Source organism: Solea solea, chromosome 12, assembly GCF_958295425.1.
Source record: "Solea solea chromosome 12, fSolSol10.1, whole genome shotgun sequence".
NCBI classification, from domain to species: domain Eukaryota; kingdom Metazoa; phylum Chordata; class Actinopteri; order Pleuronectiformes; family Soleidae; genus Solea; species Solea solea.
Genome location: NC_081145.1, coordinates 25,377,408 through 25,389,597, shown reverse-complemented (window position 1 = coordinate 25,389,597; position 12,190 = coordinate 25,377,408). Strand labels below are relative to the sequence as shown.

Sequence of the window (12,190 nt, the reverse complement as noted above, 5' to 3'; positions counted from 1 at the left end):
GCAGCAGGCATCAGCAGCATTTCAGTCCAGTCAGCAGTGAACCTGCCAGCCTCTGCACGGCCAGACTCATGAATAGATCAGTATGCACACTGGCCATGATTTCTGCGGGTCCCGGGAGATAGAATGCAAATGCATGTAGTTATCATGGCTGCACAGTCGCCATCATAATCTGCCAGTCTCTTAGTGTGTAACATGGCTGTGAGTGAGTGAGGGAGTGAGGGAGTGAATGAGTGAGCTATGTTCACATTACTCCATTTTGTTCAGAATAGAAAATCATTACATACTGTATATACACATGTAATGATATATACAGTATAAATAAGGTGGACACCTAGGAGTTGTCTGTGCTTGACTATTATTGACAGAAATGCAACACTTTAAATTGCATTATATTATGTGTATATTACAGTTTACTGTTATTTACTCCAAACCAGTGTCATTCTATGTTGTTCTATGTTGTTGTTAACATTAGAGGGCAGTAAAATCACAAACATGGCCTAGTTTTCATTTGTACTTTCAATATTCCAAGTGAAGCACTACCTGTGGTGATACTGGAACTTGAATTGATCAACAAACAACAACAACAAACAAAATACAACTGCAGACGATAAGAAATCTCAGTAAAACTACCACAATGGCGGCGGTAAATTTGTCGTCTGTCCCAGTTCCAACCAGTTCTGTGCACTCTTGGCGTGAGTGACCCCGCCAGACAAGGCACATGTTCTGTCTCATAATCTAGTAACCCCGGGGCACCAACAACGGCGGAGGGCAAGGGGGGTAACAAACCCGGTGATCCCACACTTGGCACCAACAAGTGAAGATACACATCAACATGGCGCCTAGAAAATCCATGCTTGAAAACAGAACTCTACTTAAAATAAATAGGAGACGACGAGAGACGACAGAATATTTACGCACGTATTTTCTGCTCGTCTAATTGTTCCGAAACTTTTTACCCAACATGAAAGTAGTGATACTGATATGGACTAAATTCTCAGAGAAACATCTTGGTGCATGACATCATGTTCAGGTGTTGACAGCTGAGACTGACTCTCGAGCGTTCACCGCTCTGACTCTTTCTCCACACAGCGTCACCGGCACAAGACGGCAGCTCACACTCCACATGTCTCCACGCGCAGTGAGACATTTGACAACATGTGCGTTCCAGAAATGCTGTGACAGTGACACACAGCCATGCCTGATGCTGCGTGACATTATCACGCGTAGACTTTTAAATGCTACCATATGTCTGTGGTTGGAACCACTTTACCCACTCGCTGACATGGTTTCAGGCTGTCTGCTGAATTCTCCCGCTCAGTCTGGTGTGAAACACAACATGCTGCTGCTGCTCCTGTGATCGTACTCAAAGGTACTGACACCGACCTCCAGGCTGGTTGGACGGCGCCACTTTAAACAGCTGAAGTTGGTTTTTCTGTCTTTCACGAGGGTCAGATTGTCAGTCACTGTGGCACGGGTTCTTGCCAGGTATTGTTCGGCGGACTAGCGACACTACAAGTACGACCCCAGACCAATCATTGTTCACCACACTGTGGTGCTGTCATTGGGGAGTTGGGGGCAAGGAGTCGTCAGTCATTACTCAAACATCCTCACCAACATTTTAGTTTAACTTAACTTTGTCATGGTAGTCCTCTGTGGTGGTCGTCCCTTGAGGAGACGTCAAAGAGGCAGAGGTACTGTTGCCAAAGTTCTTCAAATCTCTGTTCATCCGTCAATCTTTACATATTACATTGTAATGTATACTTATTTGAACTGTTTTGTGCATTTCTGTAGCAGCGTTACAGCGTCACATTACAGTGGTTAGAGTTGTTTTGAGGGTGGTTTCGTGTGGATAAAGACGTTTCTTGAAATGATGTGTCCATGGGAAACAAAGATTGTTTAGGGAAAGTTCTGTTTCCGTTGTAGCTTGTACGTTATTTATATTGGCCCAATCATACACTGGGGTCTACCCGGCCTCTGGTCTACTGTCAAGCCTCATACCTTCAAAGATGGATATATTTTTAAAGCTTAGACACCTGACTCTCTTCCCTATAAGTACAAATGGGTTTGGGGCCTCTGGGAGCGCCAATGACAGGACAGGGAAGACAAAGCACTGAGCCACAGTCTCATCTGATTTGTTGACAATAAAGAAAAATGTGGCCCTAGTGTTGTCCTTTAACATTGTCACGTTCAACATTTGTCATAAATGCTTATATCTGAGTGAAGTGACATCAATATTTCCTCTGCCAAACAAATACCATTTATCAGTGTTATTTATCCGACCCCAGAGGAAAACTGCTTTTCTTCTTTTCTGCATCTCTTTTTTCACCCCTGTTATCTCTCCCCCCTGATCGCGGTCAGGACACCAAAGCCTGCAGGTTTCTCTCGTCGCCCTTATCATTCAGTCACGATCGTTCACCTCTCTTTCTCCCTGGGCTCAGTCTTCTTTCAGATATCAAATATTAATCAAGGCAGGTTGAGATGCAGTTGATCAGTTGTCCCTGCATTGATCAACCTGCTCCCTCTGCACCAACGTGTCCTGTACAGCTGGAGCCATCAGTCAATTCGGTCAGAGATTTGTAGTTGCATGTGTTTTTTTATTTGTGTGTGATTTTTAATCACTTTTGGATTTCTATTTTTTAACGGATATGAAATCCACCAGACAGTAAAGCAGTGACAGTGACAGTAAAGCAACTTTTGCATTAACCTTGGCAAAAACTTGCCATTAATCAATATGGAAAATCTTGGGAGAGCCCTGTTTCATCTCTGTGGACCAAATTTATTAAAAATCTTGGTCTCGGTCAATATTTTGCTTTCTTTTTCTTGCATATTGTCTCTAAGAGGTAAATGGAGCTCTTCTCTCAGGACGCGCCAAGCAGGAATCAAAGTTAAACTCTGCACAACCTGAGTGTACATTACATTACGCTTGGCAACAGAGTGACTATAGTTTTCTTTAAGAGCAAAGTCTTTTCAGGAACTTGGAGGACGTGTCTTAAAGCTGCAGTGCGTAATGTTCGGTGATTTTTTTTTTAGTTTTATTGTTGATAATTATTCTTCATGAAGAGAAGTGATTTAACATTATTTGGATGCTGTTATTTATCTGAATATGGGCTCTGTCAGACATAACTGAGGGAGCGTTTGTGTGTATACAGCAGCAGAGAAGGGGTGGGCAGACAAGGTTTTTCTTTAAGCAGAATTCACTTTTTTTAAACGTTTTTGTGCTTTCAGTCATACTCCAGTATGTTTTCAGTTGTCTTGCTTTACTAGCATAATGTTGTTGCTTCCAAGTGACATAAAACAAATCACTTCCTGTGTTCAGCATGGCAATGTCACCGGGCGACACAGGATCTAAACACCGCCATATGTACATGAGATACACAGAGAGAGTTGTGAGGCTATAATAGGCTTAATCACCATTGTTGGAATTTATTCGACAAGTATTTTACTGTGACAGGCATTTGTTCGTATTTCAAATGCATACAATACAGTTTTAAGTTTGCAGGGCTCCCATTTCCTGATCTTCTGAGGGAACCTGAAGTCATCGCTGAGCTGTTGCTCCTCATCACTGCCAGCTTTGCGATCATCATTTTCTGTTCCAGACTGAAATATCTCAACAACCGCAGAAAGGGTTGCCATGGAATTTAATTCATGAATGAATTTACGCTAATGTGGGTGATTGTCTTGACATTTGCCTGGAACGTCACCACAAGGTGGTTTGTCGTAAATGTCAATATCAGATTAACTGACATTATATTTGGTGCAAACATCCATGGTCCCCAGAGGATGAGCCTTAATGATTTTGCTGATTTGGGAGAAAGTGTGACTAGGACAAAGTTAAGATCTGGTATTAACATCCATCCTGAGTGATTCACTCATGTCTCAGATCCAATCACAAAAACCATATTCAGAAGTGGTTTCACAGCTTCTTTTTTACACTGATCAGTGCCCAGACATTGATTTATTTGAAGCTACAGACACAATATTAACAATGATCACCTGAATTTTTCCCCCTAAGGGTTAAAATCTGATTTTATGCTACAGTAGTGTGAGTAGTGCTGTGATTCATTCCTGACATTTAGGCTGATTTTGGATGTTTCATGGGATGAAGACATTTCCTGAATCAATTTGGTGTCTACAGAAAGAAAAAGACAGCTTACACTTTGCTCTGTTTCCGTGTGGGCTAATTGTTGCTACTGGTATTTGCAATGATACCACCAGGCAGCACACCAGAACACAAAGCACTTAAAGGAGCCATTTTACCTGAAGGTTGCAGAGCACACCTGGTAGTTTGGTGAGATGAAGATTATAACCACCACAGACAAACCAATCCAGGGTCTGATTGGAACCAGATGGAGAAAAGGATCTTGTTGCTTTTGGCTCACACCCAACAGAAATTCTGTGATGCTGAATCAGGAAAAACACACCAGAGTCTGGTTTATCCAGACCGTTGTCCAGACCATCTTACCCTGTCAGATCCCATAGTTCATCAGGATTAAGTGGAGAAGAGTTGAATGAAGTGTCGCTAACAGATAATGAGTTTACAAGCCAAACCTGGAACAACACATCCCTGCCAGTTGAACAGATGTGCCTCTCTGACTTGATTTCCCAACTGCACCCCCAGAACTCATTTCACTTTGAATAGTGGCTGCTGGAGATAATCATACAGCACTTTTCTGAGGAAGACCGCCCCTAAAGAAGTGCAGTAATTTAGATCGGTGCATCATGGGACCTCCTGCCATTGTGAGGATTTTCATTTAGTCACTTCAATGAGATGAATATGACATAATTCATGCTTGTATGCATAGTGATAGATCAACTACCCGTGGACACTTTGAAGCAGCTCCTCCTGATAGTGAGACAACATTATTTAAAAGTAAATAGTTTGTACAGTACAGCACAGTATGTAGTTTGTAACTTAGATACTGTTGTGATTCAATTACTTTAATTACTTCAATTATTTTAAACAATAACTAAATAACAGCCAGACTCATGCTGGCCTTGGTGCTGTGCACAAGTGTCACAGTTGCCATCCCCCTGATTTTATGCTCTATCAGCTTAAAGAATTTCATATTTAACTTTTTATTTTCATGGATGGTAGTAAGACTCGTGCTTGACATGCTAAGAAGTAGTTGTAAGCTATTTGAAAGAGGGTGTATTGCCACCTTGTGTTGCATTCAATAAAGTGATTTCCTGCTTGTGCTCGAATACTTGAACAAGGACAGCAGGCTACAACTGTAGGAAACATACTGAGTATCCTTGAGTAATAGTTATTATTAACTGTTATTACACATTTTTCACTTGTGTGAGAGGAAAATATAATGTCTACACAGGAATCAGGATACAGTTAGCCTAGCTTAAAATGAAAAACCTTACAGCTAGTCTGGCTAGTTTTAAAAAAGAAAAAAGTAAACATAAAACTCACATGTTAAAAAGTAAGTCGAACCGTTACAACAGGAGACAGTACTGCAGTTAGCCTAGTTTAGCATCCAAAAGTTGATGGGAAATAGCTAGTCTAGGTAGTTTCAGAAGAAAAAAACTTAAAACTCACAAACATGTTGTATCTCTGAGACATACTCAAATGTAAAAGTAAGTACAATAGTTACAACAGTACAACAATAGAAAGGGTATCGCCTGGTTTAGCATGAAAAACTAGCTAGTCTAGCTTTTTTTTAAAGAAAAAGAAACCTAAATCTCACAAACTAATGTTGTCTCTCAATTGTTTCGTACAAACACAAATGTTCCCATGGAAGTTGTTTTCTTTTGTATTTAGCAACAGCTAGCCACAGTGGCATAGCTTAAAAGTAAGAAAAAGAATACAACAGGAGTCAGCTATAGTTATCTTAAAACACTTGATAGGAAATAGCTAGTCTAGCTAGTTTCAAAAAGAAAAAGGAAAGAAACTCACAAACTAACATGTTGTCTCTCAATTGTTTAAAACATACACAAATGTAAATGTAAGTACAACATTTTCCATGAAAGTTGTTTAGTTTGTCTTTATTTAACAACAGCTAACCACAGTGACTTGGCCTCTTTGGTTTCTGTGGACTGTGGATGTCCAATCAACCAGCGTAATTCCGTTCATCTGTCATTACTAAATCAAGCAATCTTGGTCAATCTCTTCCCTGTCATCTGTACCTCCACTCCATTTTCTCTCACGCATTATTTCCCTCCTTCTCTTGCCCTTTTTCCTCCTCGGGTCTTCATTAAAACTTGATGGAGATGAGTGAAGCCAATAATCTTCAAGCACTGTGAGCGACCCTGTCTGAAATCAATAGGTTTCCTGGGAAGAGGAGAGAAACCAAAGGGTGGGTGGGTTATCAAATATTAAACAGCAGGTTTCTGGTGGTGGGGGAGAAGAGTTGAGGTGATTCTGTGTCTGACACAATTAGCATCTCCTGTTCACCTGCCAAGCACCTCTCTGTGACTTATACTCGTCACGACAAAGCACTTCTGGGACAAGCCACATTCTCTTCGGAGGCTTTATCCCCGTCGTCTTGTACACTAATCACGACATGATGCATCTGTGCCTGTCACGCCTGCGAAGAGGGCCATCTTAGCTCTGTGAAATATTGGTCACTACAATATCCAAGATGATTTCGCTCCACGGGAGAGCTGGCTGTCAACAAAGTCACAGTGAGGCTCCTCCGGGACGCGCAAACTCTGTAGTAACATCGTACAACTTGTTTTGTTACCTGTCAGTGACTTCATCAGGGACCACTGCACTTTTGACTGACTTCTACTACCCATAGGTATGTTTGTATAAAGTTATAAAGTTAACTCCTGTGAAAAAATCCATAGCTGACTTTGCTCGATCTATTTAGACCACTGTATTTTAACGTTTACGATATTGGTGTCATTATTTTCTCAGGTAGTGCTTGGTAGAATAGTTTAAGAACCACTGCATTAGAACATTCAAATGAAGTAACCATATTAAATCACCTTTTTCAATGAGAGGGAATTCCATCCTTTAACTGATGAGATGGTCACGATAAGCAGCAGAAGCTCATACAACCGTATGGTTTCAGCACAAACACACTTATGATAAATTGGAAGCCTGATGAAAACGGAGACAGTGTAATGGGTTTGGGTTTTTTTTTCAAATTCAACATCTCAGTTTTAATCAGATCTATACTTTATTATCACTCCCGCATGTATATGCAAAAGGATGACATTGTAATTCACCAGGCAGACCCGTCCGTGTGGTGGTCTGCATGTCCTGTCATTAGAAAGGAGCTTCAAGATGAATGAGAGGCGAGATGAATCCAAGGAGACGAAAGATGGGAATAAGCAACAGATGGTCAAAGGAAGAAAGTGCCAGAACTGTTTGCTGTGCCTCGTTTGTCTCCACTTGTTCAGGAGGATGAAGGGATGGAGGTGACCCTCAAAACCAACCTGTTTCATAAAGTTTTTTGTTCCTGTCATTTCAAAACCACTCATGTGACCAAGTTTGTGTTGATCATCTGAAGTTGTCTCACCTACCTAATAATATAAACAAGGACATTTTGAAACCACATCATTTTTTCAGTCTCATGTTAGCCAGCCTCGGCTTGAATGCACCATTACCACAGCAACAGAGTCACAATGGAACCAAACATCAAGTGCCTTGGCTAGTTCCAAACGTTGTTGTTATTTAAGGTTTCCTAAATATAGCAAATGCTCTTTGATGCGTCTCAATACTTGTGCTTTTTGTTGGACATTTATTCTGTTTGGACTTTATGTTGTTCTTTACATTGGGCTTTTAGCTGTGTTTCTGGTTTCCTGTTTTCTTTGTTCCCTGGTATATTTTGTTGTGTGTACCTTCTCGAGTTTTGTTCCCTGTCCTGTCTTCAGCTTGACCCACAGTAGAGGATAATTGGTCAGATTTCGGTCAAGATCTGGTCCTTCCTAAAATCATGGGTGCCTTCAGATTTTAGGTTGGGTTGAACAGATTATCTGGGCCAAATTATCCTGATGTGTGAGGGGTAAACAGATGCTTCCTGATGTCAAATCATAAGTATAAAACCTGTTATTTTGATCATGATACTTACGACAACAGTGATTGGGGGCGTGAGCAGAACCCCTCAATAACTCATGAGAGCGGGAAACAGATGTCGCATACTTTTGTTTAGAGTTGATTCCGTCTTTTCAGCCATGACTTCATCCACAGTTTTTTTGCGTTTCTCAGCACAAAACATCGCACACGCAACAGCTATTAACTAACTATGTCTGTTTATATTCTAAAGTCACATGTGGTCCTGTATCATGACTGGATCACAAAGTCTGTGCTTTTAAACATTGAAACTTCTGTGTGTCAAGTCAGATTTGAAAATCCACTAGTGTGGGCCAGGCTTTACCTGGTGATTGTTTGCCCCGCCCTAATGTGATTCACCTGTGTCCTACTTGTCTCACCTGTTTCGGATTATTGTCCCCGCCTCCCTGGTGTATTTAGTCTCTGCGCTCCCTAGTGTCTTGTTTGGTTCATCCTGTTAGAGGTGTAAAACAATAGAGGATCCAAATGCAGTTTCCAAAAATGAACCAAAGAGTGTTTAACAAATAAAACAAAAAAAAAAAAATCAAAAACACAACCCTAGTAAAAATTCAAGACAAAACAACTGTAAGTAAATCAGAGAATCAAAGCATGAGAAATAAAACAGTAGTCTGGGTTACGGTTGTGACAGTACTCATTCTTGTTGGCAATTAAATTTGGCATGACATGGATGTCACTTAGCTGCAGTAGAGAGAGAAGACAAGATGTTACGACCTGTCAAATAATGATAATATTGGCCAATGTATCTAACCTGTACATATGACAATGAAGTGGATTTGCAGTGTCAGTATTTATTCCTTCTAAATCACCTTGAAACACCATATTTATTGTGTTTAACTTATAATTACTCCGTTTTAAAACCATATTTAACACTTAACCCTGCGAGCTTTATGCTCTATTTCTCTGGCAGCATTGCAGCACCACATACAGGCCTTGCTTACTTTGTATTGCAGCATTATGGGGTGGAGGTTTCATGTGTATGAAGACATTTCTTGAAACAATGTCATGTTTAAAGAAAAACTTTGAAGATCGTGTTTCTGTGAGGATGATTTAACAGCCCTGGAAACAAGTGTGTCAAATGTGAAAAAGGTTTGACGTGCATATGAAGGAACAGCGAAGTTAATAAAACCTGTGATGGAATAATTCCAGCTTCCAAAAGCCATGCTCCTTCCTCCCAAGTCCTCTCAGGCCTCTGATTCACATTCATTTGGCGTTGCTTACATTAAAAGATGAAAATGGAGCAGCTTAGTCAAACAGCGGTGCGCGCGTCCCAGAAGAAATCCAGTGCTCTGCTGTGTGTACATAAAAGCTTAGTTTGCTGTTAATTCAAACCTCTGTAAATTGCAGTACGACATAACTGACTGATCAGCTTTGGGCTTTTGGTGAGATGCTGTAAATAGCCTCATACAAAGTAAATGACTTGTGAGACTAAGTTCTCAGGTGTGTGTGTGTGTGTGTGGGGGGGGGGGGGGGGGGGGGTTCTTGTATTTGTTCACTCTTTGGGACCTTCTCTGGCATAAACATTGACCTTGTCAGGACCAGTAGTCCTCATGGAGACCAAGAACTAATGAGGATCCTGTTAAGTTTAGGGTTCAGATTTGAATTGTAGTGAGGGTGAGTGTGTTTCACACACATGTTTTCTGATCACCAGTCACCCAGAACCTGGCTCACATGAGACCCAAGTCACGCCAGTGAGCCACGTGGCCCCTTTTTTTTCTCTAGCTCTCATCTATGTTTGGTTTCCTGTGAGCTGCACCTAATGTCATAGCAAAATATGCGTTACTTAAAGGGCTACACAACCAGCGCTACACAACTATTTCTGCGTTAATCTTCTAAAAAGGTAATGGTCTTAACATAAGAGAGAACAGAATAGAATAGAATTATCAGAGCAGCCCATCATACAGTACTTCGTTTTACAAGAAAGACATCAAATCTTTTTAGCCAAGAATTGAGATCAATTTAGAATTTTATAATATTTTTAACTGATCTACTGATCTATTCTTGTGTCCGATGTCATGCTCATGACTCTTCCAGTGACGACACTCTCTAACCAATCAGTGGCCGGGAGTCTGTCGATGTCACATCTTTAGTATTTAGAATAGAACCTCGTCAGAGCAGGTTCCAAAAAAACACCAGGTTCCAGGTACTATCACTAATGGAAAAGTAGTAGTAGTAGAGTAAAGTTAAGCCGAGTTGATTAATGGTAGAACTGTATCATGATCAGGGGATCAGGAGAACAGGCCTATTTAGGGCTTTGGATAGTGTATTATAACCAGAATGGGACAAGAAACAAACATATAGGTATGATCAGACAGATCAGTCTGTTGTTAATGATTAATAATATGATGAATCATATTAGTTATTCAGTGAAGCTACAGCAACTTCAGTCAACGGCTCCCAGGTTAGATTAGAACGGATTCTGCATGTTCACTTTAGTTTAGATTAGAACGGGTGCTGCATGTTCACTTTAGTTTAATTCCTTGAATTAATTTGTATCAGGGACAGTAAACAAAAAAACAACAACAATCATCTCAGCAAGAGAAAAGTTGATTTGTGCCAGATTTAGCTACTGGCAATTTCCATCTGTAGTACCTGAGTAAGTGAATAGACACAATATAATAACAAAGCAGCTTCACACACTCATGTCAAAATAAAACAGAAGCTAAGTGTCACATTAATACTGTCAAGGCTGGTTATTTAAAATCCATTCCCCCCCCACGCACACACCTCGAGAGAAAGTATGAAGATCTGTGCCGGGAAGCTTATTCTATTCTTTCATGGCCCTGAAGGCGATGGCTGATTGTGGCAGAACGTTATTTACAGACACGACAATCCCCACCAGAAATAAGACCATGAAGCTCCTCTCACGTGCTCAGAGCGGAGTATATCACATATTTGATGAGTATATCACATATTTGATGAGTATATCACATATTTGATGAGTATATCACAATGACGATTGTTTTCTGATTTTCTGTCCAAGACCTTTCGGGGTTTATTTATGCAGCGATCTATGAGCTGGTTTGGATGGTAATGTCTTGGCTGCGTTCAAACATGAATGGTGGTGGGAGTTAACACAGTCATGTTGGACTGGGTCCACACACCCACCACTCCAGCCTCTTCTGTTATCTTCATCTCCTGGTCAACAAGGCTTGACGTGTCTCATCTTTGATGTGGGCAATCGATCAAGCGGTGACTCTAAACGCTGAATGATTGAGGGGACAGAGGATGGAAGATAGATCCGTGGCTGTCTGTAGCTCCGTGTGTATGATGAATAACGCTCAGCCGCTCAGTTTATCACGGCAACAAGCAGCTGTGTAGACAACGAGTGACAGTGCGGCACAGACGCACTCGCTTGTCTCATCTCACACCGGTCCAACAGCTGTGGCTGTTAACACGGAGACACAGTCGTCTGTGGAGGGATGGCGCTAAGTGCTATTGCTGCTTTGAGTGATTTCCCAATTCACAATAACACAACAAGTTTAACTTCCAGTTCTTTCCTTGTGTGTTTGTGTTTGCAGTGCTGAGCCCGCGCCCCGTGGCTACGGCGTCAGCCCGGAGGTGTCACTTCATCTACAAGGGTTTCGCTCAGTGTCTGATGGCTCTGGGCGACAGTCTGACAGACAACGCACGCAAAGACGAGGACATGCACGAGATACACTCCATCTGCAGGTCAGTGCCTACGCACGCTCGCAGGGACGGGAATCTCAAAGCGGGAGGTCTGCTGAGTCTGAGCATTTGAATATGCATTTCCGGTCCCTGCAGGGCCATTAAGTCAGCATTAGTAAGAATTCACTTACTTTAGGTGAAAGGGTTGAGAAAACAAAAGACAGCAGCTCTCAGGGGGGAAGCGGGGCTCGTTCTCTGAGCTGTGAGTATGCAAAGCCTCTGGAAAGAAAAGTTTAGACAAGCATTTTACAATTCCACAACGTCACACTAATATCTGATATCAATACAGCAACAGGCGTCGCCACAAATCCACAGATCGAAGTCTTGGCTCTGTGATCACTGACTGGACACGCTCTTCACCTGGTCACAAAATCACAATGACCTACAATAAAAAAACAGTTAATTCATTGTGATATCAATAATAACAGTAACATGTCAGGGCTAATGTGTGGAAATACAGGTCACACTTTGGACATGTCTGCCTTATGCTGTGTTCAC

The 12,190-nt window shown here is 41.4% G+C and overlaps 1 protein-coding gene across 1 annotated transcript in view; it reads left to right on the top strand.

The window, feature by feature from the left end:
* nrn1la (neuritin 1-like a) overlaps positions 1-12,190 on the top strand; it is a 70,234-nt gene that overhangs the window by 39,085 nt on the left and 18,959 nt on the right. Inside the window, exon 2 of the mRNA XM_058646631.1 lies at positions 11,545-11,695. Within this exon, the coding sequence (XP_058502614.1) occupies positions 11,545-11,695 (151 nt within the window). The remainder of the gene's footprint in view (positions 1-11,544; positions 11,696-12,190) is intronic.